This window comes from Leptonychotes weddellii, chromosome 16, assembly GCF_054177405.1.
Source record: "Leptonychotes weddellii isolate Sample4059 chromosome 16, ASM5417740v2, whole genome shotgun sequence".
In the NCBI taxonomy this organism is placed as follows: domain Eukaryota; kingdom Metazoa; phylum Chordata; class Mammalia; order Carnivora; family Phocidae; genus Leptonychotes; species Leptonychotes weddellii.
In genome coordinates, this window is record NC_138384.1 from 41528227 (window position 1) to 41546340 (window position 18114).

An 18114-nucleotide genomic window follows, 5' to 3' on the forward strand; every position below is an offset into this window, starting at 1 on the left:
CGGTGCTTGGGAGCCTCTTCGTCCAGGCTTCCCAGGGCTGGGGGAGAGGGGGGAGGGCAGTGGGTGTGGCTTGGGCTGAAGAGGGGGAGGGGCTGAGGTGAGAGACCTAAATCTTGGAAAGGTTCCGGTAGGAAGTTGTCATGTGGCTTCTTCCGCACTGCTGCTTCAGGGAGGCCAAGACTGTCCAAGAACAAAAATGACAACAGATCTTGGGGGTTATTTGGCAGCAGAAGCTGTACTAGTGAGCTTTGCCCTCAAAATAATATTTTTTCAGATACGTGATTTTATGTTTATTTCTAAAAAACTAAACATAAAGATTAATTTCCCATAATTGAGATTGTAAAGTATAAGCATTTTGACATGTGCCCTTTTCACTCAACATTATTTTGTGAGCTTTATCCCACTACATGAAACCCTCTTTTTAAACTCACTTTTAATGGCCTTACAAACAAATTGTCCCCCTCTTGGTGGGCCTTTAGGTTGTATCTAGTGTTTACCAAATTCTAAATGTATTAAATAAATACCATGTTTGTCCTCGTGCGTATAGTCTGTCCCCTTCTCGGACTCCAGGAAGGTTGTACCACTTCTTGTGGCCACTATGTGCACGATTCCCAATGCATGACCCTCTGTGGGCTTTTCCCTGTCAGAAGCCGCTTAATCCTGAACAGAAATGTAATATTCACGATAACAGCACTTGATTTTGTGCTCGCCCCATTCGAGGCCCTCTGTTTAGAGTCTGACAGACACCCTTGGTGTCTTTGAATTCCAACAGCAACACTGTGAGGTAGATTCTGTCATTGCTTCTGTTTTCCAGAGGCAGCCATGAAGTTGAGTTACCCTTGAGGTCACCAGTGAGTGAGGGCAGTGCCAGGCCGCCATGCCACCCACTGCTACTGCTTCAGTGTCCCTCTTTGTCCCATTTTTGTAGATTCTGATGATGGTGGGCCTGCCCGCTGCCGGTAAGACCACGTGGGCCATCAAACACGCAGCCTCCAACCCCTCCAAGAAGTACAATATTCTGGGTACCAATGCCATCATGGATAAAATGCGGGTAAGGATGGTCCCTGGTCCCTCCATATCCACCCCCTTCGTCCACCAGAGTGCTGCCTGCAGCCAGGACCACCCACCCCTTCACCCTCTGCCCGCAGGTGATGGGCCTACGCCGGCAGCGGAACTATGCTGGCCGCTGGGACGTCCTGATCCAGCAGGCCACCCAGTGCCTCAACCGCCTCATCCAGATCGCCGCCCGCAAGAAACGCAACTATATCCTAGATCAGGTACTTAACTGGTGACCCTCATGCCCCAGGAAATGGCAGGGGCCTGTTAGATGCCTGGTCCTTTTATTTTTTCCCCGTAATGCTCAGACTACAGCGCTGATCAGGGAGTCAGCTCTACATGATGACACAGTCCCAGACTCTTAGCCTAGGTCTCTGAGGCCAGTCTGTGGGTGGGCTCTGGGACCATGATCCAGACATAACTCAGGCTCTCAGCAGCCCAGAAGAACATCATCACGTGAGAGCTATTTAGTGAATTGGAAGGGACATGGATTTCTGAGCTGGACAAACCTGGGCTTGAATCCGAGCTCTGCCGCTTCCTAGCTGCGTGCCTGTGGGCAGCTGACTTCATCCCCCAAATCTCAGTCTCTTGGTCTGTAAAAGAGAGATCATAATGGTGCCCATGAAACACGGTCTGGCCCATAGTAGCTGGAGATTGTTGTTAATTGCTCTACAAAATAGGTATGTCTCAGCTTCTGTTAGCATGTTTTTATGACTGTCGGGTACGTATCTAAGTCACGTGTTGTCTACCAGTTAAGAGGAAGGCTGGTATGAAATTAAACCAGAATTTTGTATACAGGCACAGATCCTTTGAAAACAAGCAAACAACTGGACAGTTTTGAGTTAGGATAGGAAAGTCGTCCATGGCTTTCAGCATTCTCAAAAGGATGAGTGACCCAAACATGGTTAAGGAAGGATTCCTGTCTCAGAGTAACAAGTTCCTCATGTTTACTGCCTATGAGACATCATTCTTGACATTGTCCCGAAGGCTTTCTCAAGTAGCAGATCCTGTATTTGGGGACCTGTGAACAAGCCTCTGCTCCCCTTAGCCTTGCACTTGTGCTTTCTTAAAAATCTGTGAGTGCAAGTGTGTAACCTTAGTAGCGCCCCCGCCCTGGCAGCCTTACTGGGGTGCCTTCCATACATGTAGCCCTGGGTACTTGGTTCCCATGAGTTCAGAGTTCCTGATGAGGATGGAGCTGGTGGTGGTGGCAGGCTTGTCAGGAAGGTGGTTGGAAACTCCAGGGAACCAAGTTGGCTTTGCATTGGAGTGAGCATCTTAAACAAAACAATTGAGCAGGAGCTCCCAGGCTGGTGGACAGTGGAGATTTGGGAAGAGTGGTTCCCCGCCCCTGCGCACCTTCCCTGTATCTCGCCCTAAGCATCTCTTCCATGTGGCTATTCCCGAGGTACATCCTATTCATAATAAACCAGTAAGCTGCTGTTTACAGTGGAAGAAATGAGGCCTCATAGCCAACATTTGAAAAGAGCACAGAATAGGAAACTAGTTTTTTTTTAAATAATTTTTTTAAAGATTTTTTTAAAAAATTTTTTACAGAAGTGGGGGCACGCGAGTTGGGGGAGGGGCGGGGGGGAGAAAGAGAAGCCGACTCCCCTCTGAGCTCCAAGCACAATGCGATGTGGGGATTAATCTCACAACCCTGAGAACATGACCTGAGCCGATAAGTTGAACGCTTAACGAACTGAGCCACCCAGATGCCCCAAGAAGAAATTAGTCCTTAAAGACAAAAAGAAAAAAAGCTATTAGCTGTGATAGTAGTTCTTTATGATAGACAAATTAAAGGATCTTGCCAAGCAGTTAAGTGTTGAGAGTGGAAATCTGTGGTTTGCTGGTGAAACAGCATGCTACAAAAACTAAAAGTTGGCCAAGGCTGTCCCACACTTCTGGCATCCTTATGTGATGCTAGAGATGTGAGATTCGCTCTGGGTGTTGCTCTTCTGGAAAGTGGGCCTGAAAAGGTGTACTTTCATCCAGTGAGCAAGGATGCAATCATAGGATTGAGCCCTGAAGACCCGCATTTGTAAAAAACACAGGACATGGTCCCATAATACTAAACTTTGATAAAAATAACTCATTGGGCTAATGGGGGGAAAAAAAACCCCCCCCACACACAGTTGAGCACAGGATAGTCTAAGAGCCACCGGGGGTTACTGCCCCAGCTCAGCCCCATTCATGATACATATAGCCAATCTTCTTTCCCTTTAAAAGACTTTGTTCTTTATCTTTCTTTTCTTTTCTTTTTTTTTTTTTAAGATTTTTTTCTTGGGGCGCCTGGGTGGCTCAGTCGATTAAGCGTCTGCCTTCGGCTCAGGTCATGATCCCAGGGTCCTGGGATCGAGCCCCGCATCGGGCTCCCTGCTCAGCTGGGACCCGCCTGCTTCTCCCTCTCCCTCTGCCCCTCTACTCTTGCTCTCTCTCTCTCCAATAAATATAAAATCTTAAAAAAAATTAAAAATAAAGATTCTATTATTAACTTCTATACCCAGCGTGGGGCTCATACTTATAACCCCATGATCAAGAGTCGTGTGCTCTAACAACTGAGCCAGCCAGGCATCCCAAAGACTTTGTTTTTTAAACAAGCCTCACTTTGCCCCATTCTTCTTGTCAGGGCATTTTGAAATTGTAGTCCAACTTGGCCTCAGTGGGACTCCGGGTCCTGAAAAGTAGAGAGCAATGCCCTGAGGATTCCTTGTTTGGATACCAAGAAGTATTCCCTGCCTCCTTGCCCCACCCCCCCGCCCCGTCCCCAGTTTGCTGGTTCAATCATCTGTGAAACCCATTTCAAATATGTGGCCCAGTGGAAAAGGATTATAGTCCTAGGGGTAGATGATCTTAACATCTGTGTTCAACATCTCAAAGTGGGCTTTCCCTGGAAGTCAGGCCCCCAGCCTCTCAGCCAGGCACAGAACAGCTGAGCTCTGTAAAGACTCACCGTTGGCTTTCTCGTCCTCTGCTGGCTTATTCAGGGACAGGGTCCAGGGCTGTACCGGGTGCGCCTGTGCTCTTCAGGGCTGCTGGCCTCCTGGTGGAGGACCTGCTGGTCAGGTCAAGTGACCCAAGCCAACAAGGAAGCAAAATAACCTAAACTCTGAAGGAGGGGGAGGAGGGTTCTCGGATTAACCGCAGATTGGAGGATTGACTTGGGGCCTCAAGCTGTAGGTTGGTCAGGCCTGGGAAGAGGTCTAAAGCCAGTGGTTTCACCTATTTTGACTTAAGCCCCAAAAGTGGGTTCCAGAAAACCCTGGAGGTAGGATGTAAGGTTCAGAGCAGACCCCTGGCAAGATGGCCGGCACTTTCCACTCCACCAGCTTCGACAGTGATAAGGGGTAAGTTGATGCATAGCTGTCTCCTGAGCTAGAAAGAACTCCCAAAGCAGAGACAGTACAGCACGCAAAGTTCCTGCAGTCCCGGGATCTCAGCTCAGGGCTGTCTTCTCCCTTTCTTCTCTGATTCAGAGTGGTCAGACCTCCCTGTATTTGGCTCTCCTGGCTCTCCTGTGTAGGTTGGCCTCAGAAATGCTCATCCTTGAGAGGGAAGGAGAAAGAGGCTGTGTGTACCAGGATTCTGCCTTTGGCCAGGATCCCAGCCCCTCTCCCAGGATGTGTCTCATTGAGCACAAGCTCTCAGGTGTGTAGGGGCCCGGACCTACATTTCGTGATGACTTGAGTCCTCTTGAGATCATGGAGGTGTTAAGCTGTGGGACATCTGAGGAAGGCAGGAAAAAAAATGGACCAGAGGGGAAGCTGAGGCCTCATCTGGGAAAGGAACCTATTTGAAGTTTGCATTCGGTTTACTGGTAGAACCGGCCTCTGCTGACTTCCCAGAAAGTCACAGCAAAAAATGGTGGGGGCCCTGGTGGAAAATTAGGAAAGCTTTCTGGAGGTGGGGTGCCTGGCCAGGACATGGACGATGATAAAAAGAGTTGAGACTTTGTCCTGAGGGCAGTGGTGAACCATGGTCATGTTTTCATCAGAGAGGGACATGGCTCACTTCGCCTGGCTGGTGAAAGGCTGAAGAGAAAGGGGAACAGAGAAGTAGGAGGCCACATCGCTTCAACTGTTCTTTGGGGTCCTTTCTTACCTGTGGAAAGCCTCTGGAATGAGGTGCTGCCTGCCCTGGCCCACCACGGAGCTTCGAGACGGTACAGGGCAGGAGCAGGAGCTGACCTGGAGGCCTCGAGAAGGCCTCTGCAGGTCCCTGTATGAAGGCCCCAAACCACCCCCAGAGTCAAGACGGCGGCTCTAACAGCCCAGCGCCAGGCCAGGCAGTAATCAGAAGCAGGGCTGCATGTGACAGCGTTGCCAGCCCTGCCTCAGCCCCGTCTCAGTCAGCAGAACATGTGGGTCTAGTCTTGCTTTGCATCCCTGTTGACAAGTGCCATGCCTTCGCATGAGACAGAAACCTAGGGCTAAGAGCAGAGGTCCAGAGTAAACTGCCTCTTGTTGGCAGGCGTTGGAGAGGGAGGTGTTTCTCTTCTCCACCTTCCTCATCCCCAGAGCCTCAGCCTGTTCCACTGTTGACACTCCAGCCAGTTCTCTTGCTACATGTGTGGTTTCTCCCACTGAGTTTACCTCACTCTGCCAGAGTGAGCTCTTTTGTCACCAGCTTTAAATGTGCTCCTGTGGGGTCCAGCCAGGTTTTCTCTCCCTGCCAGCCTGACCCTGTTGAGCTCTGGACAAGGGACAGTGGGACTCTCACAGAACCTGGGCTATATTTCTCCCTCATTCCACCGGACCGCCACACACCAGAACTACCCACATAGCTTCTCGGAGAAACCCAGCTCCTGTCCTTTGGCCCCCATTGCTAGGGATGGGGATAGCTGGGGAGCCAGGGAACATAGACAGCCCCAGACCTTCTCAGAGCCAGCATCTTCAGGGTGGGACTGGGAGAAGCAGGAGCTGGGCAGAGGGATCCCACGCAGCTGGAAAAGCTGACCTAGCTGTTGTGCTCGTCTCCTAGCAACAGCCACCAGCAGCCCCCAGTGACCAGAGCAGTGCTGGGCTGGCCTAAGGGCTCTGACCTCACTGTGTTTGCTGTAGCAACAGCCACCAGCAGCTAACTCTCTTTCCTCCAGGAAGCCAAGCATTTGCATTTCTGCTGGCCTGGTTCGGATCCTCTTCTTCCCTTCCCCAAGCCCAGGAATAAGGGGAGGGAGAGGCCGTCTCAGAAACGCTCGCCAAGTGTGTTCTCAGCACCTCTGTTCCAGGGTGTCTGAGCAGCCATCCCTCAGAGTCTAGCCACTTCCCAGGACAGGGGCTGGCTATTATTAGGAGCCCAGTCTGCTCCGCCCCGTCTCCCCCCATCCTGCAAAGCTGCAGGGACTAGCGCTCTTGACAGCATTGCTTCTCTTCTTTGCCCCCTCGTCAGCACCTTGATAGGGCAGGTCTGCCCCTTGGAAAACTCCAGGGGGTGTTTATCCCTGTCCCTTGGGGTTCGAGGCAGTCAAAATAGGATCACTTCTTCTGGGCGAGAACCGTGGAATGGGTTGTCCACAGAATGGTTTAGGGCCACAGTCACTCTGGCTTTTGTGCCAGGAGAAAACCTCATTATTTAGCTGGAGGAGGCCAAATTCTATCTTGCTATGATCAGATGCCACCTTCTGCTTTGCTTTTAGGAGTGAGTCCAGGAAGAGCAGTGGGGAAAGAGACTTTTCCTCTGTAATCTGATGTGCCTTTTAACCATTTGTGGCCCAAGGCCTCTCCATGGGCCAGTTCTCAGGGCCCAGATCACAGCATGGATGTGTGCTTGCGGCATACGTGGTCCTCCCTGTCCTTGAAGGGTGGGACATTTTCCCCGGGGAACGGGGAGGAACATCCCCACCTGGTGTGTGTCAGGACCAGGGGTCTGATTGGTTTAGAGAACAGCTGCACCCACCTCCCAGATCTCCCAGCAGATGTGCACTGGGGTCCCTGGCCTCTGGCTGACCTACAGCCCAGCTTCCTGTTCCATGTCTTGGGAGAGGATCTCTTGTGACTTGTCTTTTCTTCGAATTTAACTTTCCTTGGTCCTTTCCATTGGGAAGTCTCTCCTGGGACAGTGTCAGTCCTGTTGGCCCTATTTTCAGATCCACCCTATGTGTGTTGACTTGGAACTTTCCCTGCCCCCTTCCTGCCACATGCCAGACATTTTCACATCTGCAAATCCTCACCAGAGCCAGAAGAGCCAGAAGGAGGGTGATCTGATCCCTGTCTTTCAGAGGAAGAAATTTGAGACACAGGCTAATTGGGTGACTTGTCTACAGTCTCACAAATAGTAGAAGGCACAGCTGGGATTTCAACCCCGAGCTTCTTCCCCAAAGCCTGTGTTCTCTCTACCCTGTCTTCTTTTTTTTTGTTTTTTTCTTTTCTTTTTTTTTTTTTTTTTTTTTTTAAGATTTTACTTATTTATTTAGAGTGTGAGCAGGGGGAGGGAGAGGGAGAGAATCCCAGGTGGACTCCAGGCTGAGCACAGAGCCTGACTCGGGGCTCGATCTTACAACCCTGAAATCACGACCTCAGCCAAAACCAAGAGTCAGATGCTTAACCAACGGAGCCACCCAGGCGCCCCTGTCCCTGCCTTTCTGATGGGAAGTCACTATAGCTTGGTCTTCCCTGGGTTCACATCTACTTTACGGTGAGGCTAGTCATGGCACACCTCCCTCCCCAGTGACGGCCGTAACTACAGTGGCTCCCAGTTGTTGACTTCGCTGTGAGCCAGGCCCGGAGCTAACCAAGGGCTTTGACCCACATGAACTCCAGCAGGCTTAATAGTGACCATCTGACATTCATACTCTTCTCCCTTTTCAGGGTTTGAGACTCGTTAAATGCGCAGTGGGTTGATTTTACAGACAAATAGGCTGAGTGGCACTTGTTCACCCAGAGCCACACGGGTGTGACCTGAGCAAGTCCGATTAGAGCTGGGGTGGCCAGGCCACCCGTACACACACACACTCTCTCTCTCCGTGCTGGAGGCTGCCTCTGAACCCCCAGTCAAGGACTTCCTTGCACCAGGACATTTGTTCTGTCATCCTTTTCTGCTCCATCCTCACCAGCCCTGGCAGGGAGGCTCTTCATCTCTGTTTTCCAGATGAAGCCACTATAAGGACTGGCCAGAGTGAGTTAAAGGCCACACTAGGACTTGACCCGGGGCTTTTCCACCCTGCCAGGCTGTTGATTCAAAATACAGTATTTTTGTGTGTGCGTGCCCCTTTACGACTGCTCCCCGCTGTGGCTTCTCCCTTAAGTCCCTGTCAGAGCCTCTACAAGTTGTTCAAAGGCAGGTACTTCTCATCACTCCAGTTGTATTGACTGTCTGAGTTTAGATAGAGTGGATACCCATACAGGTTTCTGGATCCCACTTCCAGAGATGGGTTTGGAAATTCCGAGTGGCATTAGGGCCGCTCTCCTTTTCAGTAGCATCTAGGTGGTTTGGATGTACGGGCTGAATCCGGGGAGCCCTGGGGTCCCATGGTCTAGGCCCCGGTTCCAAAGGGCCCGGCATGTAGGAGGTACTCCGTAAATGGAAGCCGTTGGCAACTGCGGCTCTTGGTCAGGTGTGTTCTAGAGCACCACTTTGTGCCGCCACCGGCCCAGCATGCACCTGCGCATCACCTGGAGGAAGGGAGCAGAACGTTAGCAGCAAAACTGCACTTGGGAAAAGCACAGGCTGTTGCCTTGCCCAGCTCCGTGGTTGAAAGCCTGTGGTTGAGGCTGATGCTTTAGAGAAGGACTGAGGGAGTAAAAGAACCACAGTGTTGATGACAAGAATCCATACAGCTGTCAGAAAGGGCTGGTTAATTATGGCAACCATCCTGTAAGTATTATGTAGCCATTAAAAGAGAACACTGGCATGGAAAAATGTTAGAGAAACGTTAAGTGGAAAGGCCTTCAGGAGGGGCGCCTGGGTGGCTCAGATGGTTAAGCGTCTGCCTTCGGCTCAGGTCATGGTCCCAGGGTCCTGGGATCGAGTCCCACGTCGGGCTCCCTGCTCAGTGGGGAGCCTGCTTCTCCCTCTGCCTCCCCCCCTGCTTGTGTTCTCTCTCATTATCTCTGTCACTATCTCTCTCTCTCAAATAAATAAAAGCTTTAAAAATATATAATTGGGCGCCTGGGTGACTCAGTTGGTTAAGCGTCTGCCTTCGGCTCAGGTCATGGTCCCAGGGTCCTGGGATCGAGCCCCACATCGGGCTCCTTGCTCAGTGGGAGGCCTGCTTCTCCCTCTCTCACTCCCCCTGCTTGTGTTCCCTCTCTAGCTGTCTCTCTCTGTCAAATAAGTAAAATCTTAAAAAGAAAAAAAAGAAAGAAAAAGCCTTCAGGAGAGTATGTAGCCTGAGTCCACTTGTGTTATTTTTTGTTTGTTTGTTGTTGTTGTTTAGAGATTTTACTTATTTATCTGAGAGAGAGAATGCCAGCAGGAGAGGGCCAGTAGGGGCAGAGGGAGAAGGAGAAGCAGACTCCCCGCTGAGCAGGGAGCCCGATACGGGACTCGGTCCCAGGACTCTGGGACAATGACCTGAGCCGAAGGCAGACACTCAACCGACTGAGCCACCCAGGCGCCCCTCCAATTGTGTTAAAAATCACAGAGATCTCTGCTGGCTTCAGCAGCACATACACTAAAATTGGCCCCTGTGTGAGGATGACCCACAGATTTGTGAAGCGTTCCATATTTTATTTTATTTATTTATTTTTTTTTAAAGATTTTATTTATTTATTTGACAGAGAGAGACACAGTGAGAGAGGAACACAAGCAGGGGGAGTGGAGGGGGGAGAGGCAGGCTTCCCGCCGAGCGGGGAGCCCGATGCGGGGCTCAATCCCAGAACGCTGGGATCATGACCTGAGCCGAAGGCAGGCGCTTAACGACTGAGCCACCCAGGCGCCCCGCGTTCCATATTTTAACTGAGCACTTTCCCACGTGTTGTACCTCTAAGATGTTCCAATTATGTCTCAAAGTAAATGCTTTAAGAAAAAAAGAAGATTACACAGATCTTTTTAGAAATACATGTTTTCAGTACAGGTCATCTCTGGGAAGGAGGACTGGCAGTAAGCAGATGAAGGGATTCTACTCTAAATTCTTACTCTACCTTGTACTCCGAAGTTTTTACCATGAGCCTGTGTTACTTTTATTTTTTTATTTTTTTTAAGATTTTATTTATTTGACAAAGAGACACAGCTAGAGAGGGAACACAAGCAGGGGGAGTGGGAGAGGGAGAAGCAGGCTTCCCGCCGAGCAGGGAGCCCGATGTGGGGCTCGATCCTAGGACCCTGGGATCATGACCTGAGCCGAAGGCAGACGCTTAACGACTGAGCCACCCAGGTGCCCCATCCTGTGTTACTTTTAGAATTGGGGGGAGGATGTAAGGTGGCATACCAAGAACATATAGGGGTTAAAAGCCCAACCTCTGGGAACCCTTTCTCCTGTGACTTGTCAGCAGCCACTTTCCCAAGTCCGTTTTCTGAGGATGGGCTCAAGAATCTTAAAAGCAGGGGTGCCTGGGTGGCTCAGTCGTTAAGCGTCTGCCTTCGGCTCAGGTCGTGATCCCAGGGTCCTGGGATCGAGCCCCGCATCGGGCTCCCTGCTCAGCGGGAAGCCTGCTTCTCCCTCTCCCACTACCCCTGCTTGTGTTCCCTCTCCCACTGTGTCTCTGTCAAATAAATAAATAAAATCTTTAAAAAGAAAAAAAAAAAGAATCTTAAAAGTACAAAAAGAGCAGTTCCCTGAGTTTTTCTGCTTTGGAGAACTAGCGTGCTTTTCTCAGTTCCTGGCCTACATAATACATGGCAGGAAAAAACCTAAGTCGTAATGTGCCATCTCTTGCCTCTTCTGTTACCTACCTCTAGACAAATGTTTATGGATCAGCCCAGAGACGAAAAATGAGACCATTTGAAGGCTTCCAGCGCAAAGCCATTGTAATTTGTCCCACTGATGAGGACCTAAAAGACCGGACAATAAAGCGAACCGACGAGGAAGGGAAGGATGTCCCAGATCACGCGGTCCTAGAAATGAAAGGTAGGAGATGAGCGGTTCCCAGGGGGCCAACACAACAGGGTCCTCCACAGAAAAGCTCCTTCCACAGTCCCTTCCTCCCCAGCTCCTGGCTTACTCCTTTTTTGATCTTGTCCGTTCTTTCCTCCTCCTGTTCTGCCCTTCCCTCTGTTCTGCCCTTCCCTGTCTGGTGCAGCTGTGAACAGAAGAGCTACCAACAGTCTCTTGGGGCACGGTTTTCAGACTTGCTGGGGCTGGGGCTGGGACAGGATGCGGGAGAGGATGTGAGGGAGCAGACGCTGAAAGTCCCGCACAGTCACTGCCTCTGGCTCCCTCTGGTGCAGTGCTGAGCTGGCCTCTGTCCGCTCCTCTGTAGAAAATAAGGATGCTGATTCCACCTGCCTGCCCACTCCCTGGGGAGGCTGGAGGGAGTGTTTATATTTGGTGGGGCTTAGGCCACCTCTTCAGAAGAGAGACAGGAGGGTCTTTGTTAACCCCTGAACATTGTCAGAGAGGTTGAGACGCTTTCTCGCTTCTGTCACTCACTGCTCGTCCCCTCTGCCATCTCCCTTCTGGCAGGCCAGTGTCCTGGGGGTGTAGGGAACCAGACCGCGGAAGGTACTGACCTCTCCCTGTTCCCTCTGGGGCCCTGCCTTCTTCCTAGCCAACTTCACATTGCCAGACGTTGGGGACTTCCTGGACGAGGTGCTGTTCATTGAGCTGCAGCGGGAAGAAGCAGACAAGCTGGTGAGGCAGTACAACGAGGAAGGTCGCAAGGCCGGGCCACCCCCTGAAAAGCGCTTTGACAACAGAGGCGGTGGTGGCTTCCGGGGCCGCGGGGGTGGTGGCGGCTTCCAGCGCTATGACAACAGAGGCCCACCAGGGGGCAACCGAGGAGGCTTCCAGAACCGAGGGGGCGGCAGCGGTGGAGGAGGCAACTACCGAGGAGGTAAGACATCTCAAACAGAGCTTTCTTGGCTTTTGGCTCCCGGGACAGGGTTGAGCTTTGTGACTGCTTACTCAGTCAGCAGGTGAATTTCCCTAGCACCAGCTGTGGGCTGAATTCTGGCGGAGAACCGCAGTGAGTTAAACTCTGGGCCCTCAGGGGACCTCTCCCACTGTCCTGCTTCCCCTAGGCATTGCTCCTAAAGCCCATGCCCCTTTGCAGGTCACTCTGGTGTCATTTTTGCAATTCTTCCCTGCCATCTGACCATAAATGCCTTAAGAAGAGCGGCCAGACCGAGTTTACTGCCAGTCTTAGGTTCCTGCTCAGGAGCTAGCGCAAGACAAATGCCAGGACTGTTTTTGGTTGTTTGGCATTAAAACAAATAGAGAAGTGGGCTTAAGGAGGTTAATTTGCCCCAGACAGACACATCCGCCTATAGTGGCCGTCCAGAAGGCTTCTGGGCTGAGTGGCAAAGCCCTGGGTTAGCGTGAGCTTGGGTGACACCTGATCCAGCCTGGGAGGGAGCAGGCTCGGGAAAGGCCTGCCAAGACACCAGTGTCTAGGCTGAGGTCCAGAGACCAGTGGGAGTTGGCAGGGGGCAGGGTTTTGGGCCCAGCCACAGCAGCTCAAGGGCTCAGGAGAGCCTTACCCATTTGACCAAGCCTGAAGAGGACTGTCCTGGATGCTTAGTTTTGTCTTCCTGACCACCTCTTCCGATTTGTTCAGCAGCTGTTGGGATGCTGGGGACACAGTAGAAACCCAAGCAGCCCTGGTCCCAAGCTCACAGTCCGGTGAGCAAGACAAGCCTGTCAGCAGATAGTGATGACTGAGTTACAGGGCTGCACAGGGGGCATGCCTGGGGATCTGGGGAGACCCAGAGTGGAGCCCCGCTCCTGAGGGTCACCAGTTCAGAGTGACAGGGCCTCTCCCCTGGCTTCTCCGACGCAGGCTTCAACCGCAGCGGAGGTGGTGGCTACAACCAGAACCGCTGGGGTAACAACAGCCGGGATAACAACAACTCCAACAACCGAGGCAGCTACAACCGGGCTCCCCAGCAACAGCCACCGCCCCAGCAGCCGCCGCCGCCGCAGCCACCGCCCCAGCAGCCGCCGCCGCCACCCAGCTACAGCCCTGCTCGGAACCCACCGGGGGCCAGCAGCTACAACAAGAACAGCAACATCCCTGGCTCGAGCGCCAGTACCAGCACCCCCACTGTCAGCAGCTACAGCCCTCCACAGGTGAGAGAACACACAGGCGTGTATGCAGGCCAGAGGAGGTGGGCCCGGGGAATGGCCAACAGGCGCTCCGGCCACGGCTCTCCACTCTTCCCTCCAGCCCTGCCCTTCTTCCTGGCAGTGCTTTTGACTGTGATGGACCCTAGACTTTCCTGCCAGACCCAGATTAATCGGGACCCTGCTTGTTCTCCCACCCCCTCACAGTCATGTGCTAAGAGTGTTGGTTGCTCCAGCAAGTACATCTCCCTCGGTGGTGTCACTGGCCTCTACTGAATCCCCAAGAAAGTACTTGATTGGAGTTACTTTTGCCTAGGCTGGCAGGGGCTGACCCCCTTATCTCCAGCATATGGAGACAGGCCCTAAGCTTGGGAGGTCTTGCCCAGTGTCCTGAGAACTTCACTCTGGAGCAGCTCCTGGCTCAGTTCCAGTTCTCCAAAAGCCGGTGCTCAGGCTCTGGAATGCACAGGCCCCTGTTAACCAGAACAGTCCACTGCCGTTTCCTGAGCGCCTTCCACATGCCAGGCCTGGGGACAGCTGCCAAGAGACAGATGAATGGCTCCCAGTCCTGGTCTAACCAGAATGTTTCCTAGAACAGGGTGGGTAGGCACAGATTCAAACCCCAGCCCCACAATGTCTCGGTTTTATAACCTTGCACAAACGGTTTCACCTCCCTGGACCTCATTTTCTTTATAAAAGACCATGGAGTTGTTGGTAGAACTCATTTGCGAGGTTTGTTGTGAGGGATGGGTGGTATTTTAGCTTTGTGGGTAAGGTTCTGGAACGAGGCAGACCGGAGGTCAAGTCCAGCTCCACCACTTTTTACTGTGTGACTCGGGTCAACTAATTTCACCTCCCTGAGCTTCAAGTTTCGAACCTCTCTGTAAAATGAGGCTAGTGGAGCCTGCCTCACAGAGTTGATGGGGCAATTAGGTGGGTTAATGGTACAGTCTGCATGTGGGCAGCACTTGAGAAATCGCTACTTCTGTTCTCAGCAGACCTTTTCCCAAAACAACTACCACCATTTATGGAGTGCCCAGTAGCCTGTGCACTCAGGCTTCCTGAATACGCAAGGCAATCGGAAGGGGTAGTTCTGTTGTAATTCTCATTTACAGTGCTGGGGGGGAGCAGTGGAATTTCAAGAGATGCTGTGTGCCTTGCTCCCCCAGGATCTTGGAGCTGAGAGTAGAGTCCAGAACACAACCCTGTCTCCTTCCCTGTCCCACCATGTCACAGAGCTGACCCATTTCCTCAGCCCTCAAACAGCCTCCACCAGGGAAGTTCCTTTGTCATCCACTGCTTACAAAGACCCTTACTCTGTCCCAGCTGAGCCATTTCACAGCACCCTGGTTTTCCCCCCCCTTTACAGCCGAGTTACAGCCAGCCACCCTACAACCAGGGAGGTTACAGCCAGGGCTACACGGCCCCACCACCTCCACCTCCACCACCACCTGCCTACAACTATGGGAGCTATGGCGGCTACAACCCGGCTCCCTACACCCCACCGCCGCCCCCCACCGCACAGACCTACCCTCAGCCCAGCTATAACCAGTATCAGCAGGTAGGTGCCAGACTCGGGGTGGGGGAGCAGGGGGAGGGTGGGCATAGAGACTTCCAGGGGACCCGCATGAATGTATATTCCCAGACTTGGAGTCCCTGTTTATTCCTACAGAGATGGGCTGGCCTCAGGCTGGCATTCACCTGATGTAGCCATTCCACTTACTGAAATTTCTGCACTGGCTGCTAAATAACTGGTATCCGAACCTCTTCTCCCCGGTGAAGCCACTAAATGGCCTAGCAGGGGCCTCCGAATCCTGCTTCAGCACCATGGCCAGTGTCCATTCCCCTTGGCTGGTGCTGGGCCATCATACCTGTTAAGTGTTTTGAATGTGGTATCTACCTATACCTGAAAGGACATTAGGTTGGCAAGCCAGGAGGTCTGGGCTTCCGTCCCTGACTCCCCACCCATGGGGCATCAGGTCAGTCACTTGTCCTCCCAAGGGACCTTGATTTCTCTGTCAGGGGACCCATGTCAGTGCACTCACCTCTGACCTGCGTGAGAGTGGGGTCAAGGCAGGAGCCAAATACGGGTCTGGGTAAGGACAACGTGTGCTCTTGGTTTCTCTCTCCAGTATGCCCAGCAGTGGAACCAGTACTATCAGAACCAGGGCCAGTGGCCACCATACTACGGGAACTACGACTACGGGAGCTACTCCGGGAACACACAGGGAGGCACAAGCACACAGTAGCCAGTGTGCTCCGGAGGCCCCTGCCGGCTTCCTCCACCAGCGCCCACCCTGGCCCCCTCGTCTGCCCACACTGGGTCCTGCGGTGCTGGGGGACGGGTCATCCCAGGGCTGCCTCCTTTCAGCCCACTGCCTCCCCTCCGAGGGGCTTCTTCCCCAACACAGGGCCGGGCATTTTTCTCTGGATTCAAACAGGCAACAATGACCTTTTATTTTCTGTTTGTCCCCTCACCTTCTTCCTTCCCCTCCTCCTCTTCTTCCTCCTCCCCGCCTCCTTTTTGACTAAAGATCCCCCCCCCTTGGTCATACAGTGAGGCTACAGTGGCTGAGGGAGGGCCCCTTCTGCCCACCTCTCCCAGCCCTGCTCCAGCCCCTCAGCTTCCCAGACCCTCATGCAGTTGGTTGTACATTCTTCCAGGAGCTGTTTTACTGTCTACTTTTCAGGATTTAAAAAAAAAAAAAAAAAAAAATCAAAAACTTAGGAAAAAAAAAAAACCAACACAAAAACCCACAAGTTTAAAAAGTAAAATGCGGAGGGAGGAAGCAGTGACAGATATTTTTTGGTAATTATGCTTTTTTTTTTTTTTTTAATTTTTAGAATTTCTCTGTTTTTACTGTGGCTGTTGATATTTCATCAGGATAACCATTTCTTTGCTGAGTTCAGGTGCCGGAGGAAGAGGCACACCCTCAAAACGAAACACACACAAAAACAAAACCACAGAATCATCTTTAACCTAACTTTTTATACGATGTCTCAGTTTCCCGTAACCTTGCACACAAGCTTCTGTGTTGAGTTGAATTGTAACTGCTTTTTGTATTTGGAGAGAGTGTGACTATTGAACTTGAAACCTTTTATTCCGGGCGTCTTGGTAGTTTCTGGTGGGATTAAGTGGGTGAGAGGGAAGAAGGGGAGGTTGGGGTGGGGGGGGGCTCCTTCCCTTCAGAACATGAAATTTCTCCCACCGCCTCCTCTCCAGAGGTCTTCCAGGTGCCAGACCTAAAGGTTTTTCCTACAATGATCCTTTGATTATTTTTACTCCCCCTTGACCCATATGTTTTAACAGAATTTTAACAAACTGCACTTATTAAGAAATGTGTTTGCTTTGTTTTGTTTTCTTTCAATAAATGACATGGCACCTCCTAGCAGGAATGAAGCAGGGTTGAAACCCTGAAGTATTACTGCAGTTGGCCTTTAATTGGGGTGGGACGTTTTCAAAGGGGACATTATTTACTCATCCGTTAAACACTTACTGAGGGTTTCATGTGCCTGGCCCTGTTTTTGGTGCTGGCGCTCTCAGTTTAAAATCCACTTTCATTTTAAAGTAGTTCTCTGGTCCTTCCTCTTTCTGGTCCATTCACAGCCCCAATTCTCTCCAGGAATTTGTGACTAGAAGGCATGGCAGGTCCCTAGGCAGAGGGTGAGGTAGGGCTGATGGGATGGAGACCAGGGCTGGACTGTTGGGGGTCCTCATGGGGTGTGACTGCCCACCCACCTCGGTCCTGGCTTTGGGTGCTGGACTTAGGACGTGTCCTACCTGCAGTCCTGGATCCAGGCTAGTGGGGATTCCAGGAACTTCTTTATCCAGCCACTGTGTGTTAGGTGCTTGCCTTGTGCCTCACTCTCTCTGGACAGTGCTGGGGATACAGCACGGTCAGGGCAGTCCTGAGCCCGGCTCTCACGGGTCTCCCAGTCCAAAGGTAGCACAGACTTGTCATCAGATGGTGACAGCACCAAGTGGTCAGCTGTGAAAGCCTGAGGGTTAGGAGTGTGGTAAGGGGAGGTCTTCCTGGAGAAGGGAACAATTTTTTAAGTAGCCAGGGTAGAAGACTTCATGTTTGCATCTCCATGTAGCCTAGTGTCCTCTCCTGGCAACTGGAGTCATTTCTTTATCCCCTCTGGATATGTGGTGTTCCCAGTGATATTGTGAGGGACAATGCTGGGGCACAGGAGTGCTAGTTGAGCCCCATCCCTTGCCTAACAGGAAGTACCTCAGAGCCTTATGAATGGGACATAGGCTGCAAAAGGAGGAGGAAGGCTGACTAGTTTTGAGGTCAGGGATGAGGCATCTGAATGTGAGATGGAGCCAAAATTGGTAGCTAGTTGGGCTAAAAGGGACCCTAGAGTGCCACCCTCTGCCTGCTCAGGGAGAGCAGGAGGGGAAGGGCCTCAGATCTCTCCGGAAAGTCCCCTTCCTTGCTGGTCCACGTGTTGGGCAACGGCACCCTCTGCTGGCCTCTCTGAGTAAACTCTTAAATGTAGTTCCCACCCATCGGCTGTGGCAAATGGGCCTCTAGGTCCCTTATCCTGGCAATGCAAATGGGAAGTTATTTCTCTGCTCCTGTCCACAGTGTCTGGATCATTGCACCAGCCTCCTCACAGATCTCCCTTACCTCCAGTCCCTTACCCTCATGCTTTCCCCCCTCCTGCCTGCTACCCGAAGGATAAAGGAACTCAAGCTACTTAGTATGGCTTAGAGAGGCCCTGTGTACCTGACCCCTGGTGACCTCTCTGGCTTCATATTCTGGTGCTCCCCCTCTGAACTTAAGATTGGTGGTTGGTTCTGGGGGGGTCACAAATCTCTCAATCCAAATGCCATGAACTCTGCTTTGGAAAATATACATGTACATGGAATTTTGCATAAATATTCAAGA

At 51.8% G+C, this 18114-nt stretch overlaps 1 protein-coding gene across 1 annotated transcript in view; it reads left to right on the forward strand.

Moving 5' to 3' along the window:
* HNRNPUL1 (heterogeneous nuclear ribonucleoprotein U like 1) overlaps positions 1 to 16605 on the forward strand; it is a 35475-nt gene extending 18870 nt beyond the window's left edge. The window contains exons 9-16 of the mRNA XM_081807898.1: positions 773 to 779; positions 929 to 1051; positions 1149 to 1277; positions 10894 to 11062; positions 11703 to 11987; positions 12933 to 13222; positions 14586 to 14777; positions 15349 to 16605. Of these exons, the coding sequence (XP_081664024.1) occupies positions 773 to 779; positions 929 to 1051; positions 1149 to 1277; positions 10894 to 11062; positions 11703 to 11987; positions 12933 to 13222; positions 14586 to 14777; positions 15349 to 15465 (1312 nt within the window). The 3' untranslated portion in view covers positions 15466 to 16605. The remainder of the gene's footprint in view (positions 1 to 772; positions 780 to 928; positions 1052 to 1148; positions 1278 to 10893; positions 11063 to 11702; positions 11988 to 12932; positions 13223 to 14585; positions 14778 to 15348) is intronic.
* Positions 16606 to 18114: the final 1509 nt, after the last annotated feature.